At 32.8% G+C, this 27,018-nt stretch overlaps 1 protein-coding gene across 1 annotated transcript in view; it reads left to right on the top strand.

Annotated features, from left to right (window-relative positions):
• URI1 (URI1 prefoldin like chaperone) overlaps nt 1–27,018 on the top strand; it is a 63,659-nt gene that overhangs the window by 19,413 nt on the left and 17,228 nt on the right. The window contains exons 2-4 of the mRNA XM_032486223.1: nt 6,018–6,052; nt 18,015–18,093; nt 19,186–19,321. Of these exons, the coding sequence (XP_032342114.1) occupies nt 6,018–6,052; nt 18,015–18,093; nt 19,186–19,321 (250 nt within the window). The remainder of the gene's footprint in view (nt 1–6,017; nt 6,053–18,014; nt 18,094–19,185; nt 19,322–27,018) is intronic.

Here is a 27,018-nt window from a genome sequence, read left to right as displayed (position 1 = left end):
TTGTGTCTTATCGGTACCCTGAACTCTGCTTTTCAGAGTTTCAGTTTAGCTCTTTGGCCTTTTCAGCTTCAGAATTTGATAAATGCCATGAGAGGGAAACCAGCCGTATGCTTGAGACCTTGCATATCTCTGATTTTGTTACTACAGCCTTCTCAGACTACTTTAAGTTTTTGCTCAGGACGAATCATAATTCTCAGCGTCTTCTCTGTGCCTAGAGTTGCCCAAGAAAAAAGCATCAGCTCACTTCTGCACAGTCATCTCTAACTTAGTCCATTTTGTTCTCATTGCTTTGAAAACTCTTAGATGCCTTTTAAGAGACGATTTTGTATTCATCTAGCTTTTCCAGTTTTCAGAGGGATTATTGGTTTGTCATAAGCTTTTTGTCCCTACGTGGAGGTAGAAGTCTGGACTGAGTTAAGCTACAGAGCTGCTTAGCAGTGATTTAGTATTAATTTTGCTATAGTCTCACTGATAGTTGGTAGGGTTTCTTTAAATAAAAATTTAATTGGTGCAAGATGGCATTGCAAAGATTGCTTTAATTTGACTTTTTTGTTACTTGTGAGGATATGTTTTCCCCATCATTCAGCTATTTGTATTTATTCTTTAATGACTCGTTTTCTTTGGTATCTTCACAGGCATATTCTCATTCTAATCTATGTGGTTTATTACTCTGAAATGTTCTGAATCAGTTGTAAACCATTGAAATCCTTGGAAGAAAGTTTATAAAGTATTTGGTATGAGAAGTCAGGAGGAACTCGAAAGGTAGAGTTATTTTGTTTGTGTGTGCATGTTTTGTCTTCTCGTACATTTATTTGGTTACTTTGTAGACCAGCTCCTTTAGATTTAGTTTGTGCAAATCCCATAGTGGTCAGCTTTTCAGGTCTGGAATCTGTTATCACTTCAGCCTCTCTTTATGTGCAGAGTAATTTTGTTTGGCCCAGTTGGTGTCAGATATCTATCCTCTCTATTCACGGTGGCTGCCACTGGAGAAATGGGATCCTCTGCCTGTTGTAAATGGGAGGAGGACATGGTTTCAGAGAGTAAGCTATGGGAATGGAGAGGAAATGATTAACATTTCTAGTAAAACTGGGCAAGTGTATTTCACGTTGAGAAATACAGCTCACAGTCTTCTGCCACAGTTCAGAAATCTTAAAAACTGAAAACGAAGATACTCTTAAGTTTGTGGCATAGTCATTTGTTGATGCAACTGATTTGAGTGAGGCGTTTTGTTCCACTTACTTAAATATTTGTGTCTTTCATTGCAGATGTTGTTGTACTTGGTACAGGGTGGTGTCCTACTGGGATTGTTCCATAGTGTGTGATGTGTGTAATGTATTACCTTACTAAATCATGAAACCTTCTAAATTGAGGAATACGTCTGTTCCTGAGGCTTTTGGCTGAATGATTGTAGACCTGCACTTCTTTAAAAGGACACTTACTGTGTGGCAGGTGTGTATAGTGGTGAATGAAGTAGACCTGGCCCATACTTAATTGAGCTTTGAGCCAGTACAGCTAGTACAGAGTTTCCTGGGTACCTAATTCAAATAATCCCAGAAAGAGAACCCTCCAAACATGTCAGGGTCTTCATTCCTGGAAGTGTTGCTGGATGTCTGTGTTTCCCAGTCTTAAGTACTTACAGTGTGAGAAGACTGTATATTTACTAGAATACTTGGCATTATAAGTAATAAATAATTGAAAACAAAAAAAGAGCCCTAACTTGTAGGTAAAGCCAAGAAAGGAATGAGATGCACAATACCAAAGCATGGTAGATATAGTCTAAGATTTGTGTAGCAAGAAAGACTGGATTTGAATATGAGAAGTGCATTAGAAGCCTGGGTAGGAGAAAACTGGGCTAAATGTAAAAGTAAGGATGAAGATGATCATTTTGATTCCATCCTAGCTACATTTTGGAAAGAACATTTGTGTTTTAACAATGGCTTGTAATTGGAGTGGCAGTTCTGTTATTTTCACTTTTCAGCATATTTAGAAAGTAAATTTGTTTAAAATTTTTATATGGAAACATTAAATTTACTGTAGTTTATTACTGTTATTGCTATTTTTTTGTTAGTATCCTGAAGTCAGTTCCTCCCTTTTTTGCAGAGATGTTTGTTTAAAAGACCTTTAATATTTTGCTGATTTTGTTGAAGTGTACTTCTTGTATACTTTGGTGGTGACATACATCTGTTTAATTAATTGACAATGTGTCCTTTAAGAAACAATTGTCAGTCTTTTGTTGCCAGACAGTAGTGTATGTCCAGTATCTATTGGCTTTAGCCACCACTGATAACTTTTTCCTTTTTGACTCAGTGGCCTTAAAACTCAAAATTACATGATCTGTTTTGAAGACAGTCTAGCAAGAGAAGCAAACCATGTGGACAGCTCTGATTAATACAGTCCTCAGATTGGTACTTGTTACATTAACCCATTCAGGAGGAATTTGGAATTGCAATATAGTAGGAAAAGTTTTAGAAGTAAAGCATTTTTGAGAGAAGTATCATTTGAGGTTTAGGCAGACTTGCCCTTTTATTCTTCTTTCTATTCCAGTCTAACTTTAATATGGCTCTGTAATTAATAGGGAAAAACTCATAGGTTGAGGCCCCCTTGTGGTCTATTACCAAAACAAATAGCACAAATGGAAATAAGTAATGGTGGTCTTAATACACGTTAAGTCATTCATTCCTTTCTTTATAAAATTATTTTTAAAAAATGACTTCTGAGGAATAACAACAAAGGAGAATTATTCCTTAGTCTATATACTTCGTTGATTTTAAAATTTATCAAGTGTTACTTTAACTCTTTGTAACAGAATGTGCATATGTGTTAGCTGGACACTGATTAAGTTAAAATGGGTTGTTGGGTGGGCTGTCTATCATTGTCATCTGGGCATCCAGCTCAATTAGTTATAAGTATCTTAAAAATATGATGAGATGTGATAGTAATTACAGGGCTAACCCACTACCCTCTTCCCCCAAACAAGCACACGTGCACACAAAGGTAAATGGGGCTTGGGAAATTTGTGTTTATACTTAGTTGCTTGATCTGAAAGGGCCAGTAGTTATATGAGGCATTGGAAGAAATAAAGATTTTTATTAGTGAATTGGTCAATTTAAGCTTATTTGCTTTTCCTGACATTATTTTCAAGGTCTGGTTTGTGTGTTAAGTGTGGGTTCGTGAAGGAGCTGGAGGAGAAGTAGCAGCATCATTAGTGTTTTAAGAAAGGAAGACTGAAGTTAAAACCAGATGCTTTTCATACCCAGTAAGATGCATGATGGTTGGAAGCAGTCCAATACAGTGAGGATGGGCTTTTAGATTAGATAGGCTTGGTTTTAAAACTGATTTTATCTCTTACCTATTTTCGGGCGGTTGTATAATATTGGGGAAGTTACTCCATTTCTCAACATGGGTTTTCTCTTTTTAAGAAGAGGGTGAAACCTACCTTATTGAACTATTTTGTCATACGAAGTCTTGTCATTTATCACTGTTAATATTACTCTAAGGGTCAGCTTGTATGGACAATAAAGTAATGAAATTTTTTTTATTGTTTTGTTTTTCAGAAGTTGCTTTTAGAACTAGGCTCACTATCTTATAGTCATTTTATTTAATACTTAAAGAAATTAACCTGATTCCATTTTCAGAAGAAATAGAGTTATTTGGAGTTATTTTACTTAGTAAAAAATCCTTTTTAAAAACACAGATAGGTTCAACTTTGAATCGTAAGATTTTCTTCCTTCCTAAATTTTCTTTGGCAGTTAAGCTGCAAAATTTACTATTTAAAAAAATGATTTGCTGTAAAAAAGAAGAAAACTAGAAAGATATCTCACAATGTAAATACAAGCTGCAGGTTCAAATGTTTTTTGGAATTAGGTGGGCAATAAATAATATAAACAAAGGTAACTGTAGACGTACCATTAGAAGGCTGTTGTATGTATCCGCACCTGCTTGCTTCTTTTACCTTTTCCTTTATTTCTTTGGTTCAGAGAATATGTAGCCTATATTTGGATAATGCCTAACTGAAAACTGTTATTCTGAACTCTATATATAATTAATGAAGATTTTAATGTAAGATAATATTTTGATAGTGACAGTTTCTCTTGTAAATTATGACATGGATTTTTGTTGTTTTATCCTTGAATATCTGTTCTTGAGGAGACTTATTTTAAGAAAGAAAAGGGGTGGGGGGGAAATAGCTACAGAATAGTGGAGAGTAGATTGTGGAGGGTGATGGCAAGAATACGTGCCATTCTACCAGGAACTTGTTTTTTAAACATAAAAAGCATATGTGCCAAATTTACATATTTACTAATTAAAAAGGCTTCCTGGAAACATTAAGTAGACTTATCTTCTATAACCTTTAACACTGTCACTAATGTATATTGCATAGAAAATTTCATCGAAGGTCCTTTAAATAATGTAAATGATTATGAATATGTAACTAGTTAATATGCAGCTACGAAAGGATTATCATGTAGAGGTTAATGAACATTCTGCTCTTACGGTTTGCAGGGCTTTTCTTTTTGTGCTTTTGGCTCACTTCATGCTTGGAAACACATGCATTGGGATTGGAAAGCACCCTGACTGTTTTTGGGTCTCATCTTTTAATGGGGTTGTTAAATAGAAACTTTATAAAGAGGGATTCATGAAGATTTTTTTCTTTTTCAATTTACATTTAATTCTGTTTGTCTATTTTATGATTACTGCCGAATCAGAAATAGTGAAATGGATTGATGTGGTTTTAGCCTAAGCTCTTCCAGATGTAAAGTCAGTACTCTATTATATATTATCACTGTTATTAAGTGTTGCTCTGTGATTGATACTTACTGAGAGATCTTTATTCTAAAGCCACTTTTTATGCTGAGTTAATGCGTAGTATGGTTGGATATCTGATTACAGCATGTATTTTGGTACAGGATTGCTGCCTTAGTATTTAAAATGTCCTAAAGGAAGACATTTACTTCAGGAATTAAATGTTATAATAGAGGAATTTAGTGACAGGCCAAAAAAAAAAAAATTCTTGTGATTTTTGGGTGAAACATTGAGCTTATACAAGATACAATATGGGTATTTAGAACAGAGAACTAGAGCAGTGTTTCAGACTACATAATACTGCTGTCTTTTTCACATGGCCTTATATTAAGCATTTGGTTTTTATCCTTTAGTTTCTCTGTTCTTAAAATGGTGTTACAGTATTTGAGATTATTGTTTAAACATTTTTATTAATGGGCAGTTTAAAAACATGTTTAGTAATCTTTGAAAATGGTGCTATTTTTTAAATTGCCGTTTTTTTTTCCATATTGGTTAGTGTTCTTAATTTGTCTTCTGACCATTTTGAGAATCTACTGAAATCTTTCGAAGGAAAATAAATAACTTCTATGCTTAATTTTGTTGTTTTGGTATTATAAACATAGTTTAAACTGGCCATGGAGTGCTAAAAATTTTATCATAATTCACTGGTGGAACAAATGGGCTGTTCAGAGCATCTCTTTATCCCAAGTATTTCTTCTTGAAAATGTAGTAGAAAAGAATCACTGTAGTCATTTTTAATGCGTCAGAATAAAAATTACAGGTGAAAACACTTGGAGATATACTGACAAAATAAAATAATTTGACTACTGTCATTTTTTTAAAATGAAAACATGGATGGTACGCTGGTTTTTTGTTATTTATAACATTTGCGTATTCTACAAAATATGTAACATTGAAAACAGGTCTGCAGATTGTACAAAATTCTAGTTATCTTATATCATATGTCACCTAATAGTTATGAAGAGGGTTTTGTACCAAAATATGAATTGGAAAGCTGTAATTTGTCCTGCAGTTATCGGCCTGCATTAGAGGGGTATGATAAAGTGTGCTGCTTAAAAGCTAACATTCACAGCTCTGTGCATTTGACAAATAAAAATGTATATTGAGATGCTATTAGATCTGTAAAGCCACTGTTCTAGTTTTCTGATATAATGATTTTGTAGCTTTGTGCATAGCCCTGTTTTTTCATGAGTAGTTATCTGTTTTCATGACAGGTGGTCACTAACTGCCAAGAGAAAATCCAGCATTGGTGAGTGAAAGATGGTTTTATTACTTTCTGAAATATTAATGGGTCACCTGTTTGTATTTAAATAAAGCATATTTTTGGTATTCCATAATTAAATTCTAGTAATCTCCATTTTGAGTCCTTTTGATACGAATTTATATTGTCTTTACCATTTACTGAATTATATGTTCCTTGAGTTTCTTAAGTTGTGCCACCATTTGTGTTTAATTGCCTTTATTTTCCCTTTTTTTCTTCTTCTTTTTAAGTTAAAATAATATTACTGCTATTATGAAGTGGAAACTGAGACATTTTTGAACCTGAGTAATCACAGAGAGCTCTATTTTGGGTCTATTTTTAATATATGTAGTAGAATAATAATTAGAATCAGTTGTTTTAGAATAATGATGGAAATATGCACAGGTACATTTTCCCAAAGTTTGAAAAATCTAATTAATTGCCTGCACCTCAGAGCTTGCTTTATAGACCGCACATTTTTACAGTGCAGAGAGAAAGCAAGCCTGTCTATTTTAATGTGCTAATCTATAGTTAATAGGACGATGCTTGGTAAATAACACACTTTCCTGTGTCTTCTGAGGAAAATGTTCAATTTAATGGTGAATAAAATCTTATAATATGAGTTGTCATGAGGTATAGCTGTTGATCTTACAGATATCAAATTACAATATATCCATGCTGTGTTTACGAAGATTTTACTGAGAGAACAACAGGAGCTGTCTTGATTATTGTCTGCAGGGTTATTGCAAAATCATGGTAACTGCCCCTTTAGTGGTGAGATTAAACCTTTGGTTATACACCATCAAGCATATAATATTTTAAATTTATTTTAAGAGGCTTTCTCTTCATGCCTGAGAGATCTCCAAGGAAATAATTTATAGTTAGTGTATATCAAATGTTTTTTGGTTTAAATGCACATAGTCTGCAAGCAGTGGATAAGAGTAAAAATCGGTGCAATCTGTATACATCATTTTATTAAATTCTGACTTTTGGCTTGCAGAAATAATCTAAATAATATCCATTTTATAAATAAAAATTCAGGGACTTCATTAATCTTCAATAAATGCAAAGTTGTAGTTGCATCCACTGGTGGTGTAAGTCTGTCAACATTTCCGTAATGGACCATTCGCTTTTCATGATACATTCAGTCCAGGTTAAAACTCGAAATACAAGTCCTCCGTCAGAGAATTAACCATTTCCGCCCTGCTAATTTGGCCAAAGTGATCCATTTTGCAAATAATTTCCAGGGGAAGTTTTATTAGTGTGGACTTCCCTCTATTGGGTTTGATAGGGAATTCAGAAAATTAAAAGGTTGGATTCACTCAGAACAGATACTAATTTACCCAAATGTGTGATTAACAACTTGCTTTTCTGCTTTGTTTTGTAAGATTCTTTCCCTGTTAGATTGAGAATTCTTTAAGGCTATGGGGCATGTTTTCATCCTTTTGTCCACAGCCCTTCTACTGTTTGGCATGTTATAGGCACTTAATAAATGTTTGAGTAAATGAAGACCAAATATTTGATTATTTTATATGTAACATTTTAGTTTACAGGTACTATAGTTGTACACAAGTCTGATGAGCATTGACAGACAGAAATATGACATTTATTTCAGGGCAGATTAGTGTGACTCTCAATCTCAATTTCCACTTTTCCATAGTTCTCCAAACTATAGAAGCTTAGCATATTTATCTCCATATATCTTAAAGTAATATGTTACCTTATCTATATATTAACACTTTAAAATAATTTTTTTCCAGTTAGAATTTGCTTTTTCCTTTAAATTATTTTTAATATGGCTCAGGGAACAGACATTTATGTTTATTTTTAATGCGGATCTGATATTGCTAGAATCCAAATAGCCAGTGAATTCACCAATTTATTATATTAAAAAACTGAAACCAGGTGTCTCCATTCCTCTGAAAGCTATGAAATTGCTATTTGGGAGCACTGTGGAAGTCTTGTGATATTTTTATTATCTTAATTCTATAAACAATGATTGAATTATTACCATATGCCAGTATTATACTACTGTTTGGAACTGAAAGACCCTGCCGTGGAGGAATTCATAGTCAGACACTAAACATGGAAATCACAAAGATTTTGGGTTACTTGGTTAGAGATAGAAAGCAAGAATGGAGGTTGGAGCTATTTTAATTTTTATTTTATTTATTTATTTATTTTTTGAGCTGTTCTTAAGGGTGTCTCACACACTGCTTTTGAAAGCGTGTTGCTTTTCACTCTGACCCTTGGTCAGAGTTGCTTGTTTGTGCAATTTTAAAGGATTCTTTAAGGGATGAGTAATGAATATTGTAGGCTTCAAAAAATCAACTTAAAATTCTTTTAAAAAATATAGGACACAAAGTAAAGATATTTGTAGAAAAGTAGGAATAGAAATGGTTCGGGGCATTAAGGTCTGCCCCCAAAAATCTCTTTCAGAAATTAATTCAAATCCCAGAACTTTGTGACCTACAGACATTTATAGTATTTGCTTAATTAATAACAGATTAAAAGGAGACATTTGAGCCTAATAGTTAAGAATTTGTGTAACATTTTTAGAGCTAATCGTGGTTTTCAATTTAGTGAAGATTTAAGAAAATTTTAGATAAAACTTTTTTCCCTTATAATCCTTTTTACTTAACTCAGAAAATAAAGTATTGTAAAATCCATGCACTATTTTCTCATTAAAATGTGGATATACTTCCTACCGTTTGATCCACTAAGGGCTGAGTATTCTGTTTATAGATTATTTATAATTTTTTTAATCTTTTTAATTCTTCGCTAAAGAGCATGGGATTTGCAGTCACAGACCTGCATTTGAAATCTGTCATTTACTAATTTTGTAACCTTGGGTGAATTACTAAGATTTCTTAGTTTTCTTCTTATAAAGTGATGATGGTACTACTTGAGAACAAGTGAGATAATGTCTACAGAACACCCAGACTGGCACCCAATTAATATTAATAGTAGCTCTGAAATCTTTTTTGAAAAGTTTGTCAGATGAATAAAGAAAAAAAAATCACAAAACCCTCCAAAGCTTTGTAAATATTCCTGAATATTTTGTAGTCATGCCATTATCTTCTCTTACCATGATGGAGAGATGGCTTCCTGAGTGGTATTGTTAAGGTTTTACATTAATGTTTTTAAATAACTTTTATTATGAAGAAATTCAGGCAAAAGGTGAGTAGGGTACTGAACCCACATGTACCCATTACTCAGCTTCAGTGATTATCAGCTCATGGTTTCATCTGAACTGTTTGTTTTCTTTTTTAGAGGGTAGAGAGGGGAGATAACTAGGTTTATTTATCTATTTATTTTAATGGAGGTACTGGAGATTGAAGCCAGGACCTGGTGCCTGCTAAGCACACGCTCTACCGCTGAGCTATACCCTCCCACCTGTTTGTTTCCTTTTAAACAGCCTATCCTACTCTCTACTCCCACTTCCAACTATTTTGACATGAATCTGAAACATATCATTCCACCTGGGAATATTTCAGTATATATCCGAAAGACATAAAAGGTTCCGTATTAATTTTTTAAAATTTAAATTAAAAAATTTTAAATTAGGCACTATATATAGTTCAAAATTTAAGAAGTACAAAAGGGTATAAATGATATCTAGTTTCCTTCTTCCCCTTGTCTTCTAATTCTCATTTCTTTTCTTTGTAAACAGCTGTTGTTTTTTTTTAACCAGTTTCCTCATCTTTTCAGAAATTGTTTGCTTAAGGGCTTTGTGTGGGTGTACGTATTTGTGTATGTATGTGTATTCATCCACATGTTTATATATATTATGCTCCCATGCTTTGACAAAAGTGAAGTCAGACTGTATACTGTTCATTTAATACTATACTTCAGAGATTGTTTCTAATCATTAACTCTTATTCTTTATTTTGTTCCATGAACTTCATTATGTGTCAGATGTCTAATTCTTAGAGTCACTAAATATTTTTTGGTACTAAGTTTTTAAAAATAAATAATGACCACATCACTGAGAGTATGGCTTCTACAACTCAAAATCTATCCTTACTAAGCTGTTATATCCATTATTTATTGTTCTTTAATAAAATTATTAATTTAAATTTACTAGCTTAAAACAACAGCCAAAATTTACTAGCCTAAAACAAAACCGTTCACTTGTATATGGTTCTGTGGCTTTGCATATTGGGCTTAACTTGCCTGTGTTGTGTTCTGCTGACCTTGTTCGGGCTCGCTTTTGTGGTCGCAGCCGTTTGGTAGCTGGGTTGTCCCGAATGGCCTCACACACATGTCTGGTGGCTGGCTGCTCGCTGGGCCTCTCCCTCCATGTGCTCTTTTACCTGGCTTTATGTGATGATACAAGGGCAGCAAGAATAGAAGCTGCAAGGCCACATTTTGCTGGTCATAGGAACTCATAAAACTAGCCCAGGTTCAAAAGGTGGGAAAATAGACTCCACCTGATGGTGGGAGGAGTGACAAAAGCATTTATGGTTATTTTTAACGCGCTATAGGTGACTTTTATTTAACATGTCCCACAGGAAAAAGAAGTCTCATTACTTGTGTTGATTTCTGAGAATTAAATGCAGTATGTGATGCCGGCTGCATGCAGATCATCTGTATGTTAGGCATTGTTTGTAATCATAAATTGTTTGCATAGGAATTGTAAAAAAATTACTGTCTTGCTTCCTTCAGATCATCTTAAGAGAGTTTTAAGTAGTAAAGATAGCTATAAAATTACCTTAAGCAGACCTAAATGAAAATATAGAAAAAGGTATTTTATATTGTTCAGATGTTTAATTTTGAAAAGAATAGCTTTAAATTTGGATATAAAAATTCTGAGACACTGGAGCATGTGAAGTTTGAGAGGGAGGTTGTAAAGCAAATCTTGACATTTGTTATTTTTCAAAGGAAACAGGACAAAAAATATTGTTTAAAGGAAAAGAATAGTTTCTAGTATAGATTATAGTCACAGTACACAGTGGGAAATACCCGAGAAAACATGACTAAATATTTTAAAATAACAAGTGAAGATTTGATAATTTTTTATTCCTCTTTCAAAGTTAATCAATACAAATGGATGGATATCTTTATCTCTGATGTTTCTCTGGGATACCTTGCCTCACAGAAGCACTGAACTATTTTCTGACAGTGCTCTGGTTTATCGGATATTTCTCATGAATTACCTGAAACAATGTTTTGTTGACTTCATGTGCTTATATAAAATTTTATTTTTTTATGCATAATTATGAAATATTGATCTGCATACCTTTAATGCTTTTTAATCATTATTCATGATGATGACTACATTTCTCAGTGTTAGGTACATTTGGAAACCATGTTTTTCAGAGTCCCCATTTTACTGACCACAGAGTTTTCAATCACTGTTTTGTATAGGACCTTCCCTTCGGGCTTTTTCATTTTTATGTGTCGCTTACCTTTCTCCAGTGGAGCAGAGAGCAGCTTCCAAACTTCCTGAAGGTTTTGCATACTTTTCTTATTGGAAGTTCTCTAGTTATTAATGACAGTGTCATTGGGGCAAGGGGAAGATGGAGTAATCATGTATACAAATCCCCTTCTCTGACATTCTTCAAGTTTCTACAGTTTTTTTTTTTTTAATGGTGTCATGTTTTAGTACATGAGTTGGGATGTTAAATAAGCTTTGAAATTTTTTGTGTGTGATGTTCCAAAGCAAATTAAGATGCAAAAAAAAAAATGACTGAAGTTGAATGTTTTAAGAATTATTTTTTAAGAAACAAAATCTGTATTAAGTTTTTAATTTTTTATTCTGAATATAAAATGAATACACATTTATAGAAAGGTTGAAATAAGAAAAGAGTAAACTTAAAATTCCGAGAAGAAGCTGATTCTTTCTCTTTAAAACGTTTTGTTTTATTCTCGTCAGCTTAATTCTATGAGTGTTTATGTCACTAAGGTCAAATTGTAAATGCTTAATGCTTTTTTTAAAAAAAAAAAAGTTGAATGATTTTTAAATTGTAATTAAAATTTATTACTTCTAGGAGGCCCCTATTTGTTTTTGGAAGAACCACACTAGTTTAATAGTCAATACATTTCTGAAAATAAAAGGCAAAATTATTTGTTATAGGGGAATTTTTTTCCCCAAAGAGTTTAAACTGTTATAAAGAAAAATCACTAGTTACATCTTATCATTTAGAACATAGTCTTTGATGATGTATTTCCAGCATCCACTTGCTTTAGTTCACAATTTCCATGATCAGCTGAAGCCTAGTGAATATTTTGGTGTATCGGATTGAGGCTGCACTGCGATTTGATTTGGGTGCCTGATGATTTTCCATCTTTGTCTTAATTATATTAGGTCTGAAAACTACACTTGTTTGTTCTCTTGAGTTTTTTCATTTTCCATTCATTTTTATTTAATTTTTATAAAATGATAGCAGTGTACAGTAAAACTTTCAAGCACAGAGGATGAAGGTGTAAATATTGCAGCAGCAATGCTTGATTGAGAGGTGAATCACTCATTGATAATCCAAAGTTCATGTTCATTTTGAGATACCAAAGTCTAAATTCTAGTATACAAAAGACAACAGAGGGGTGGGTATCAGAGAGGAAAATGTAAGCTGTAAAAAAAATTGAGGCATGTGTACAATTTAACATTTTTACTAATTCATATTGAACTCAGACCAAATTGGTGATAGTTTACCCACTTTTCTTTTTTCTTTGTGTCTAAATAAAGTGAGTTAAAGAAAATTTTGAGAATGTTATGTATTTGGTGGGTTCAAAATCAGGATTGCTTTTTTTTAATTTATTTTTTTTAACTGTTATAAGACCTTTTGAGAGAAATAGTAACATCAAGGGATCCATGAGTGGGCTTCTATTGAAATTATAAACAAAACAGAAGGCCTTTTCCTCAGGAAAGGATCTAGAGTTTTTATCAGTTTCTGATAGGTGTCAGTAACCATAAAGGGTTATGAATCACTACTCTAAGAAAACAACACACAAAAAGTTTCCTTTTTTTCTAAAATATGTTTTAGAAATAAAGTAGAAAACAAGAAATCAAAATGACGACTTAATAATTATGGTTATTAGATTTAAGTAGAAACTGGCACAAACATCAAAGCTTAAGTCAGTTATAAACTTAGCACATCTAAACTCATCTTTTCTTAGAAGTCTCTCCTTCCTGATTTGTTACAGAAATATATATCAGTTGTAGAAAATTTGGAAAATAAAGAAAATAAAAATTACCTGTAGTCTCACTACCTAAAGCTAAATGGCCTAGGAACTTTGGGAACATTTCTTTCACACTTAGGGTAGTGTGCTTTTATATAACTTTTCAACTTTCTTACGTTGAATTCACATCTTATTCTTAGAGCAAAAGAATGCTAATGAAGAAACAGGTAACTGTGACAGCTGACAAGTCTTAAGTTGTATATGCATGGTTGTTGGTATAGGGCACTGGACTGAATTCCTCTGTCCCAGCTTTTATGTTGAAAAGTTAAATTGAAATCTAGTAGAATGTTAGCTGTGTCTGTCTGTCTTTGGATGATTTTGTTTCATTAACTTTTAGAAACTTACAAGTTTTTATATTTATGTTCATCTTTATATCTATTTCTAATAATAAAATTTTCTGATAGACTCATAAAATATAAAGAACATGGATTATTTCACCAGCATCTTTTGCTGACATAATTTTCCTAGGTATAGTAGACTTGAGAAAAAGGAATATGCCACCATATTGCCTGAATTTTGTAGTAGATTTCATTTATCTTAATAGTACCTTGCCATGACCATTAAAAAAAATGCTATTGATTTAATACAGATACATTTTAATTAAATGTGCTCCCCTCCCCACCAAATTGTAGAAGGTGTAGCATTATAGAGGCTTCTTTCAAGAATATTTCTGTTGCTTAAGATAACCTTGGTAATATGTTTATGCTGTTCATGAGGATACTTAAAAAAATTACTGTCATTCCTTTCTTTAGTAAAGAGAAGATGTCTCTCTTTACTTATATAATCCATACCTGAATTCAGTATTCCTCTATTTTCTTAATTTTAGAGGTAAAACCTCAGGCATCCATCAAGGCATTGGATCTTTAACAAAGAAGCATTGCGCGCGCGAACACCGACACACACACACACACACGCACACGCACACGCACACGCACACACGCGTCATACTATGTTCGAGTGATGATCCCTGCAGCGAATGGCATAAGGCTTGGTTGCAGAGCAGGCGCTCAATAAATGGTGAATTGAAGCAAAGGTTTCTTCGATGCTTAATAGGATGTTCTAGAGTGGGTATAGTGGACTAGAAATCATTTCTAAAGAAGATTGTGTATTTACTCATATATATTTCAGAATCTTTCGATTTCATAATTTCTTCAATTAAAAACTGTAAATACAATTAACTCTGCCCCATGTCATCCCAGATACTAACACTTAAAGCCTTTCCCCTTGTTTCCTTTTTAAGCATCTCTTGGTATTTTCTGCTTTTTTGTTTAGCATTTTAGGTAGAGAATGAGAAAAGATACTTAAAAAGGGGGCTTAATGTCAGTATTTCCTGCCTATTCCAACTTAATACTCTAAAGTGAAAATTAGCAAAATTTTATTTCCATCTGTGATTTAAGTTTTGTTTTCCTTTTTTATTATTTTCAGCTAGAAATTGGAGTCTTTATCACTTGCCTCAAACCAGGGATATGGAACTTTTTCTTTACAAAGATGTTATCAGTTGCTTTTAAGAAGAGGACTAAAAATAAGGAGTCCTTCTCATATTTCCCCTGTCTCCTTTTTAATATTCTATTATGAAAATCTTCAAACATACAGAAAAAGTGAAAGAATTGTATAGGTGAACCTTGATCACATATCTATCCATACCTCCATCCATTAATCCATTTTTTTTTCTGATGCATTTCAAAGTAAATTGTGGACATCTATATACTTTACCTATAAATACTTGACCATACACATCATTTAATTTGCTCTATCTCATACTTTTTACAGCTTTATGGAAATAAGGTGTTTCTCATGAGATTTGTCCTGATCTTCATTCTTAAGTTTAAAGCTAGTTTGCTGCTACTTTTTAATAAAAACAGTAGGTGCTTCTTAGCACATTATTACATTATAGCTCATGATTAGCAAGATTCAAAAGAAGATGATAAAAGTTTCTTATATGCCTTATAACAGTGCTTTAGTTCTTATTTTCTGTAAGGAACATTACATGAGGATATCTGATACAAATTTAGTCTTATTTATTGGATTATTCTTTTAAATTAAGAATTGAAGGCTGAACCTAATTTTTAAGGATCAGATGTGGTGAAACCAAACAAGGAGGTCTATGTATTATAAATAAGCAGGCTTGAGAGGTTTATCCTAACTGTATCCAGGTTCTATTTTCTGTTTAAAAAAATTATTTACAGCAGTTGCTTCTTTGACTACATACTTTACAGTGTCCAAAAAATTAGTTATATTAAAAAAAAAGTTCAAATTTTGGGGCAAATGAAGATACCTTCTATAACATACTAGTTCTTAGAATCATTTTTGTATTTTCTACTTTGTGATCTTTAATGGAATTATTTAAGCCCTAAATATTAGAGGGACTATTTGGAGAAAACTTTCTGACCAAGCACTTGATCCTGGATATTTCCACTAGTGGGAATTTCAGACAGAGTTCCTCAAGCTTTAATTTCTCCCAGAGACCCTGCTGGACTCCTGCTTGCCTCCCTTCTAAAAGGGTTTCTGCATGAGCTGCTTTTTGAATTATCTTCTTTCTTTTTGTATTTTTAGAAAAAATTCAAAATTTAGAAATAGCAACTCAGTCATTAAACTGTTCTCCAATGTGTTCACATTTTTGTTCTAGACAGAATTATTGATAAGTTTAAAACAGTATTCTTGGTTTGAAATACTGACATTGATCTCTTGTATTACTTCTGATTGAATCTATTGTTCTTTTAATATACAAAAGAGATGTTTTGTTAGGAAGTACCCCCTTTCTAGGTATACTTACCAAAATAATACATATTGAATGCTAATTTAATACTAACTTCAACAGTTGTAGGCGCATTTAGACATCCAAGCTGACTAGCCCTTGAACATTTGCAAAATTACTCATTTAAAACATGTAAACTGCTGGTGTTTATAGATTTAGTAATGAGTTTACTGTGTGCAGGGGTTGTACCAAATCAGCTCTTTATAGACAGTATCCCATTTATTGGTCACACCAGTTGTGTCCAAGAGCTCCCAGAATTATTGTGTTTAGCTGTACTGTCTTTAAGTAAGTTGTGCTATTTGTAACAAATTGAATGAATTTAACATAATGGAATTATCTTAGTGGATAATATAGTCTTTCTTAAAAATTTTAGAATTGGTGTTTTTTGATACTTCATGGAGAAAGGCTCATTGGATCCTCATTGTAGATGTTTAGTGCTAGGCAGGGTGTTAAACTCTTTATATTTAGTTCTCTTGAACCTGTGAGACAGTCATTATTCCAATTTTACCATTGAAGATACTCAGACTAGGGTCAATTTGTGTATGTTGAGTGATGGAGCTGGGATCGACCCTCTGACTTCAAAGCCATGTTCTTACTGGTACATACCCTATTCATGAAGTTTTCTATCATTTTATTCATATAAAAATTTGTCCAGAAGGATGATTTTTACCTTAAACAAATAGAATAAAGACATTTTATGTTTGTTTATAAAAAAAAAGAATTTGAGAGGAAAGTTTAAAAAAAAATCACTTGAACATTAGAAAATGGAAAGCCTTCCTTGAAAGAAAGTGTTTGCTCGTAACCTTTCCTTGATTAAGGAGATCTGATTTCTTTTAAATGTGTGGTTTTTCCATTTTTCCTTCTACTTTCTCTTTTGTAAGAGGAAAATGTTGATAAGTGACATTTACTACAGGAATATTTTTAGGATGAATAACAATATATATGTGAAATTGCTTAGTATTCTTAAGACTAAATGAGATAGTTTTTATTAATTATGTTAGTGTGGCTTTAGGTGAGCTAAGGAGTAAACTGAAACCAGTTCTGTGATGTTTATTTTATAGAGCAGTCATTTTTATTATCCAGAGAGTGATTATCTATGTTGCAATTCATCCTAATTTCAATTTGACAATACCTGCATGTTCTTCTAAATTACTTGCTGATTTGGTGGGTTTTTTGGTTGTTGTCATTATTTTTAAAAATTGGCAACATCCCTCTGCTCTAAAAATTTCAGTGCTCTGGTTTTGCTTGCAGTCCGCAGACTAGCAGGAAACCCTTAGGAAACAATCTTCAGAGGTTTGTAAATAGGCATCTCGTTGTAGGGCTGTTCAGTTCTAGCAGGTGTGAGAACTCTGTAGGGTTTACAGCATAGGGACATATGACCGTCTCTGCTCCCACAGAATTACATCTTTTGGTTGTTTGAAATTACTGTATTAGGTAGTCTCTGTTTTGGTATAACATGAAACAGACTTCAAAGTCCAGTAGAAATGCTTTTTACATTAGCTGTACCTAATTCTAGCCTCTGATTGATTCTCTGTCACCTTAATACCTTAGTATGAGTAACTGAGGGATTGATGACTCCAAATGTTTTAGCCTAAAGTTTTCTGAGGAGGACTGAAACATCTGATCAGATTTTATGTTCATGACTTCTACTCCACAGCCAGTGTATACACTCGAAAGCTTTTAGTAACTCTCTTCTTCCTTCTCGAGCTCCTATTTCCCTCCAAACTCACTATCTCTCTTATTTTCCAAATTTTATTTAGTTCAGACGATGATCTACCTTAGGTAACACTAATTCTCAAGATGTGAGTGTTCTACTTCTAAAAGCTGAAGTCCTTGAGAGTCTTAATTCTTTGATAAATGTAAGGTGGGATAATGCTAAATTTTGTAAAAACACAATTTTAAAATTAAAAAATATTTTAATCTTTAAATTGCTGAAGTTAGGTTTTTGATTAGCTTGTCTTATGATCCATGGCTGATTTGAGGAATTGTTAATTTGTATATTAATTTAGCATTTGGTATTTTTTTTGCCAACAGGAAGAAGGTAGATGATGACTATAATGCTCTTCAAGAAAGACTCAGTACTTTGCCTGACAAGTTGTCTTATAATATCATGGTATGTTTGGTGTGTTTCTTTTAAAGTGACATGTTGTTTCTTGTAAAGATACTAACTATGTAAAGTAAAAAGATGTCTCCTTGCTTTATGTATATATCAATTCACAAATTGCCTTACTGATGGACCTTATCAGAGGTAACTACCATACCACAGTAAAGAAAGCTTGTTTTTCTTTTGCTTTATAATAATACACTAACTGTAGTAATAGTTGGCATTTCCTACTTTTCCTTTTTTCAGATTTATATTTAATTATCACATTATGATGACATAAACGGCATAAATGTTAGCGCAAAATTTGACATATTTGGTATGCAAATTTAATGTGTTAGAAAACTGTAATTACAACAGAAATATGGCATGTAGTCATTTCCTGTTAGCCAGAACAGGAATAGACCATTATGTTGTGTAATTCATAGAATTAAACCCTAGAACACTGATATTATATGAAAAGGTGCTGCTAATTTTTGTTTGAATGGTTTTCATATTGACATGGTGATCTGTTTGTGAGCCCTGAATTAGATTCTTTCAGGCATGAATATTCTTTTTCGTGAAGACTTTGTTCTTAATTAAATTAGCCCAAATATTTTGAAAATGTATTTTTTTTATTATACTAGCTCAAATATTTTGTAAATTTTATAAAACCTTAAGGCTATTTATTTGTTAATTTCTGTTTTTGCCAACAAAAGACTAGTTTATCAAATAATTTTCAGTTTTTTTATCAGAGTTATTCTTTATTAACTTAATGTTTTATTCCTAGTTTGCTTTCATTTAGATTTATGAATGAGCAAAAAGTAGAAGCATTTGGAGACAGCACTAATTTCTTTGAAAGCTGTATGTAAATATGCTCATTTCTTTTCCTGTTTTAACCTAAAATAATTTTTAGGTTAAAACATTTATTTATTAATCTAAAACAATTTTAGTAGATTTTCCTTGTGAAATTTTGATATAATGTTAAAATTCTGTGAAGTTGACATTTTATTTTTCTTAATGTAGAGATAAAAAGACCTTAACACAGAGCTTTTAATGCTAAGTGTTTCATAAAATGTAGTTTTTGACTTTTTTTGCCTTTTTTTCTACTTTGAAAAACAATAGGTACCATTTGGCCCCTTTGCTTTCATGCCAGGAAAACTTGTCCATACTAATGAAGTCACTGTTTTACTTGGAGACAATTGGTTTGCAAAGTGTTCAGCAAAGCAGGCTGTGGGCTTAGTTGAGCACCGGAAAGAACGTATGTACCAAGTATAAATGATGTTTCCTTGCTGGATGTATATCAGTTCACAAAGTACCTTGCATGATTTATTAGCTAACTAGCACAAATTTCCAGGCTATTTGTGATTCTGTTGAATTGTAGGTAGTTTGAGCAGAACCAGCATTTCATAGTGTGGGGTGGAGAATAAAACATCTGGGTTGGAAATATCACCTACATTGGTGTGCTTTCAGAAATTACAAAGTGTAAGAGTCATCAAACATGGTTTTGTAGATAGAAGTTGGGTAGATAGAAGAATTGGGGTCATTTTATATTTTATAATCGGTTTGTTTAGATACTTTTCATAGACTTACTTTTTGCTTTTAATACTTTAGTACACAGAAGGAATTTACTTTCTACTTAGTGAACTGGGATAAATACCTATTTGCAAAAGTAGAAACAAATCTTAAACATGTGTTTTGGTTTGGAAGAAGTCATATTTCAGTTTTATAGAAGAAAGCCCAGGTGTGGTTTAAGGTTTCTGCCTCATTTATTGAAGTAGTTCTTTAGTTTTCTCTGTGGTATTATTTGTTGCTATGTACATATCCTTACACACACATTTTGTAGCTGGATGGGTTAGCATGGGTTCTAGCTTAGATGCACTTTAAAATTAGGTTCATTTAATATCTAATCTATGTTCTTCTTTCTGTAATAGCATACTTAAATTGATAGTATATTATCACCCCTACCTGCTTTTTAACCTTCTAGTTAAATGTATATCTGAAAATAAATTTTTGAAGCTCTTTTTATATAAATGAGGTCATATAGATAGAAAACAGCTGAGTTTTCTAAAGCTGAAATGATTTCACTTATACATGAGTGGGTACTAGTTGGAGAAGTCATTTACTCAGTGAAATTCTGGAATCTATATTTGGAGACTCTAATTGCAAATCAACTCCTATAAGTTTATAATTGATATATATTTTGATCTTTTGTGACACTAATCAGAATCTCATTGTTTGGCCTGTGTATAATTTCTGGCAATGATAATTCTTTTGGCATTACTGTATTAAAGTAAGTCCTGTATATTAGAGAAAAGAATGAGCGTAATTCTTAAAGGCCTTTCTTAATTGTGAAGACTTTCTTTATCTACTGGGGTAGCTTTGCTGATGTGAAGTCAGTTCCTAGTCTTTTGGAGTTTGTTCACTTTGATTTTCATATGGATATTTCAGCAAATAAGTCTTTAGAATCAATTTGACTTAAATTAATAGAAGAGCAAAATATTTTTTGGTAAATCACTTTTCAGTATTAAATATGGTTTTAGGAACTGACCAAACATGATGACTTTTGGGATAAATATCTAAAATAATTTTCAGAATACATAAGTAATAAATTATGTTTGAGAACCTTTTTTAATTTTATTTTTAATTTTTTATTGAAGTACAGTTGATTTATAATGTGTTAGTTTCTGGTGTACAACAAAGTGATTCAGACATATATATGTATATATTCTTTTTCATATTCTTTTGCATAATGGTTTATAAGATATTGAAGATAGTTCCCTGTGCTGTACAGTAGGACATTTTTGTTTATCTATTTTATATGTAGTAGTTTGTATTTGCTAATTCCAAACTCCTAATTTATTCCTCCCTAACCCAACTTTCCCTTTTGGAAACCATAAGTTTGTTTTCTAATTCTGTGAATCTGTTTCTGTTTTGTAAATAAGTTCATTTGTATCATATTTTAGATTCCACATATAAGTGATATCATACAGTATTTATCTTTCTCTGTCTGATTTCCTTCACTTAATATGATAATCTCTAGATCCATCCATGTTGCTGCAAATGGTATTGTTTCATTCTGTTTTATGGCTGAGTAGTATTACACTGTAGATATATCTTTATCCATTCATCTGTCGATGGGCATTTAGGTTGCTTCCATGTCTTAGCTATCATAAATAGTGCTGCTATGAACATTGGGGTGCATGTATATTTTCAAATTAGAGTTTTTTTCCCAGATATATGCCCAGGAGTGGGATTGCTGGATCATATGGCAACTCTATTTTTAGTTTTTTAAGGAATGTCTGTACTGTTTTCCATAATGGCTGCACCAGTGTACATTCCCACCAACAATGTAGGGAATGTACCTTTTCTCTAGCATTTATGTTTGCAGACTTTTTAATGATGGCCGTTACTGACTGGTTTGAGGTGATATCTCATTGTAGTTTTGATTTGCATTTGAGAACCTATTTTGAAAATTAAATTTAAAAAAATTTTTTCCTTCACACAGTTTTATAATAATTTATACTAACTGAAGAAATTGTTTAGGCATATTATTGTACTTGACATTTATCAAGAAAAGACACTACTTTTCTTAAGGCAGAAGAAATATAACAAGTTAAATATACTTACCTCACTGTCTACATGTAATTGGGGAAAGTGAAGGGAGGCCCTTGCATGTTTAAAAAGTAGTCAAAGTAAAGGACAAAATAGATTTAACACAACAACAACAACAAAAGGATTCAGAAGAGGTGACTTAGAGGAAGATGATATCCGGGAGGTAGAAGGCAAGCTCGGTGCCCCATCCTTTGTGTTCACATCTTGCGTTTCGCCATTTACCATGAATATGACCACCTTTTTAAAGTATTTTTTAATTTTTAAAATTATCAGAGTGAAGTTGACTTTTTATTTGGCATACTGTTCTGTGAGTTACAACACTTGTGAAGATTTGTTTAACCAGCACCACAGTCAGTAAATGGAATAGGATACTGGATATACCAGAGTTAGGACACAAGATCCCATCAAAAACTCCCTCCTACTTTCCTTTTGTGGTTACATCCTACCTCTACCCCTAAGGCCCGACAACCACTGATTATTAATTTTACCTTTTCCAGAATGTCGTATAAGTGCAGTCATACACTATGTAACCTTTTGAGACTGGCTTCTTTCACTAACCATAATGCCTCAGCAAAGCTGTCCTGTATATTAAAAGGTTCACTTATTTTTATTACTGCATATCGTTCCATTATATACATGTAGCACAGGTTTTCTATTTATCCACTGAAAGACATTTGGGTTGCTTCCATTTTTTGGCCATTGTAAAAGCTTCACTAAACCTTTTTGTGCAAGTTTTTATGTAATCATAAGTTTTTTTTTTTTTTGCTGTTGAGAAATTCCTATTGTTTTATTTCCTTTTAGTGTCTTTGGCTGACCTCATACAAAGTGTTCCTTCCTTTTCAGTATTTTGAAAGAGTTTGAGAATTGTTGTTAATTCTTTGACTATTTGGTAGAATTCATCTGTGAAGGCATCTATTCTGGACTCTTTGTTATTGGGTGGTTTTATTGTTTTAGGTCTATTCACATTTTCTGTTTCTTGTTTCAGTTTTAGTAGTCTATATTTCTAGGAATTCGTCCATCTAGGTTATCTGTTGTGTCCATTCAGCTATTCATAGTATTATCTTATCATCTTGTTTCTGTAAAATATTCTTGTATTTAATTTCAGGTTCTATATGTGAATATATAAAGGTGTCTCCACTTCTATTTTTCTGATTTTAGGAATTTGAGTTTTCTCTTTTTTCTTAGTCAGTCTAGGTAAAGACTTGTCAATTTTGTTGGTCGTCTTAAAGAGCCAACTTAATTTTGTTGAGTTTTTTCTAGTTTCTTAAAGCATATAGTTACGATTTGAGATTTTTTTAATGTAGGTGTTCATAGGTATAAATCTCTCTTAGTGTTACTTTCTCTGCATCCTGTAAGTTTTGTAAGTTGTGCTTTCATTTTTTGTTGATCTCAAGGTATTTTCTAATTTCCTTTATGATTTCTACTTTGACCCATTAATTCAATGTTTTGTTAAATTTTTGCATGTTTGTGAATTTTCCAGTTTGCCTTCTGTTGTTGGTTTCTTGTTTCATTCCATTGTGATTGGAAAAAAATACTGTGTATGGTTTCAATTCTATTAAAATTTTAAAGACTTGTTTTGTGACCTATCATATGATCTTTCTTGGAGAAAGTTCCATGTTTCCCTTAGAAAAAAAATGTTGTTCTGTTGGGTGGAATGTTCTGCATCTATCTGTTAGGACCAGATGTTCTATAGTGTTGTTAAAGTCCTTTTTCCTTATTGCTTTTCTTTCTGGTTGTTCTGTCCTCTACTGCAAATGGGGTATTGAGATCTCCAGTTCTTTTTGGAGAACCACTAACTTCTACTTTGAATTGTGTCAATTTTTCCTCCATATATTTGAGGCTCTTTAGATTAGGTGTGTTTATTTTGAAATTGTTATGTATTCTTGATGGACTGAACCTTGTATCAATATGAAATATCATTTGTCTCTTGTAACCCTTCTTGACTTATTTTAAATTAGCCACTGCAGTTCTCTTTTGTTATTGTTTGCATGGAATATCTTTTCCAAACTTTTACTTTCAATCTTCGTATGTCTTGAGAAGTAAAGCAGATCTCTTGTTGGCAATATATAGTTGGATCTTTTTTTTTTTTTAATCTATTCTGCTAATTTGTGCCTTCCTACTCCATGGTAGTTTAATAGATTCACATTTACAGTAACTATTTGTAGAGCAGAACTTTTGCCATTTTGTTATTTTTTGGTATTGTCTTACAGCTTTTGTATCTCGTTTCTTTGCTACTGCCTTCTTTTGTGTTTAGTTGATTTTTTTGTAGTAAAGTGTTTTGATCTCCTCATTTCCTTTATTAATATTTTATAGGTATTTTCTTTGTGGTTGCCATGGAGATTATGGATAGCATTTTAAGGTTATAACAATGTATTCTGAATTGGTACCAAATTAACTTCGATCACATAGGGAAAAAAAAGTTTCTATACAGCTCTTTACCCCCTTTGTATTACTGATGTCACTAACTATATCTTTATATATTGTGTACCAGTTAACATAGATTGGTGATAACTTTTTATACATTTTTTCTTTTACATTCCATAACAGATAAAAAGTAGAGTTATAAACTATAATGACAATAATACCATTAAAAATTTTTACCCATGTTTACCTTTACCAGAGGTCTTTATATCTTCATATGGCTCTTAGTTATTGTGTAGTGTCCTTTCATTTAACCTGGAGAACTCCCTGTAGCATTTCTTATAGGGCAGGTCTAATGATAAGAAACTCCTTCAACTTTTATCTGGAAATGTCTTCCTTTAATCCCTCATTTTTGAAGGACAGTTTGGGATATAGGAGTCTCAATTGACAGTTTTCTTCCTCTCAGGACTTTAAATATTTCAGCCTACTGGAGTTCTGGCTCCCAAGGTTTCTGTTGAGAATTCTGCTTATGTTCTCATTGAGAATCCCTTATATGTGATGAGTTGTTTTTTTCTTACTGCTTTGAATATTCTCTCTTTGTCTTTGTCTTTCAGAAGTTTGATTATAATGTGTCTTGGAGTGAGTCTCTTTGGGTTTATTCCTCTTGGAATTAGTTGGGCTTTTTGGATTTGTAGACTCATGTCTTTTGGCAAATTCAGGAACTGTATGACCATTGTTTTTTCAAATAATCTCTTTGCCACTTTCTCTTTCTTTTCCCCTTCTGAGTCTCCCTTAATGTATATATTAATCACTTGATATGTCCCATATGGTCCTTAGGCTCAGTTCACTTAGTTTTACTTTCTGTTCCTTAGACTTGACAATTTCATATGTCTTATCTTTTAAGTTCACCAGTTGTTTTCTTCTGCTTGCTCAAGTGTGCTGTTGAGCCCCTCTAGTGAATTTTTCAATTCATTTATTATATTTTTCAGCTCTAGAATTTGGTTCCTTTTTATAATTTCTCTCTCTTTGTGGATATTCTCACTTTGTTCATATATGTATATATATTTAAAATTTCCTTCAGTTCTTTGTTTTTCCCTTTAGCTCTTTGAGCATATTGAAGCAGTTTTAAAGTCTTTCTCTAGTACATCTGATGCCTGTGTTTCTTCAGCGACAGATTCTGAAGATTTATTCTTTTGAATGGGCCATGTTTTCCTATTTGTTGTATGCCTTTTGATTTTTTTTTAACTCAAAGTATAGTCAGTTTACGATGTGTCAACTTCTGGTGTACAGCACAATGTTTCAGACATACATGCACATACATATATTTGTTTTGATTTTTTGATGAAAATTGGGCTTTTCAAGAAACAGCCACCTCTCCCAGTCCTTTGCAGACTGGTAAGGAGGACCTTCACTAATAAGCTGGGCATGCTCTAAGCCTTTGTATCAACTGAAAGTGAAAGGTTTAGTCTTTCATGTGTTTTCTGAGTATATGTTTTTCCTGGGCCTGTGTATGGATTTTTTTAATTTCCTTATATACATGGCTGTTTTTGAATATCTTATTTTCCCAAAGATTCTCAGTTTAGCTTCTCTTTGCAGCTTCAGAATGTATGTTCTGTGGTTCCACCTTTCAACTGTTACCCCAGGCATCTGCAGGACCGTTGTCCACCTGCAGCTTTCAGCAGTAGTGCCAGCTAATTTCTTTCCCCTGAGACCTGGTTGAGGTGGGACCAGTTCTTCAGACAGCCCCTAGACTGGTTACAATGTTGCAAATATGGCTTATTCTGTTCTATGTGGTTCAAGGCAGGGAACTGCGGTCTGGGCTGTCACCTTCTCCAAACCAAAACTACTCTTCACTAGGGAGGACGAGGGGAAAGGCAAGTAAAAATACCATGAAATTTCCTGCCATTTTGTCTATGGCTTTTTCTTGCTTGGGAGTTTGCTTGGTTGTTGTAGACCCTTTACTGTTTCTCAGAGCTCCCCAAGGTAGTTTCTGATTTTTTGATGTTTTCTGGGGAGGCAGGGAGAGCTTGAAGCTTTTTAGTCTGTAATTTTGCTCCTTATTGTTTTAAGGGAAGATTTTATTTTCCTTTCAGCACAGGAAACTTCTTAGTATGTTTGTAGTAAGTGTACTGAGTGATTAACAGCTCTGGAGGAAGAAGGAATGAGACAAGATCCTGGAGGTAACGAGATTAAAAGCATGGAAAACGTAGCTTTGGAAAATATTGCTGAAGAAGAGAAAGGCTAGATTAGAGAAGAATATTTCTGTTAGAGAACTTAAAGATTCATATCTTCATAATGATAAAGTCAAGTTTATTTGTTTAGAAGTGGGAGAGGTTAGGATTTTGAAGTATGCATGGAATATGTATCGTGGGAAATGTAATATGGCCATCAACAAAGTTTTATGATTTGTCTTATGAGGCAATACGTGTATTCTTTAGTAACTTCAGTGAGGCAAACTTAAATGCATTGGTATTTTGTTACAAAGTATGAATTTATGATTTTGGTTTTATCTACGTAGGAAATACAGCTTTAAATCATCATGTACCTTAAAACATATAACAACAAAAAGTAGAGCATTCTGCTTGGTCCCTCTTGGCCCCCACTTCCCATTCCCAAGAGGTTTTTACTTACAGTCTTTCATCTTTTGCTTTGCTCTTTTTATCTGTATTTCTCAAATACTTTGCATATTCTGTTTGCTTGATTTAAAAAAAATTATGTAGTATTTATTAGTTACCTGCCGATGATTAAAAGGGAGCGTTTAGCTCATTTACATGTTCTTCTCTTGGCCCTGGCTCCCTCAATCTTTTTAATATTTTTATTACAATTTTTATTAAATCAGTTTACATGCTTAGATGTAATTCCATATCCACAGCCTTTTCGCTTGAAGTTAACCGCTTTTTTTGTTTGTTGCATAATGATATCTACCTATCATTAATTTAGTCAAACAGTTTCATTTTCTTACAGACCTCTATACTGGAGTCT

Source organism: Camelus ferus, chromosome 9 (genome assembly GCF_009834535.1).
Source record: "Camelus ferus isolate YT-003-E chromosome 9, BCGSAC_Cfer_1.0, whole genome shotgun sequence".
Lineage (NCBI taxonomy): Eukaryota > Metazoa > Chordata > Mammalia > Artiodactyla > Camelidae > Camelus > Camelus ferus.
The sequence above is the reverse complement of the archived record's forward strand: the minus strand, read 5'-3'. Positions and strand labels throughout refer to the sequence as shown.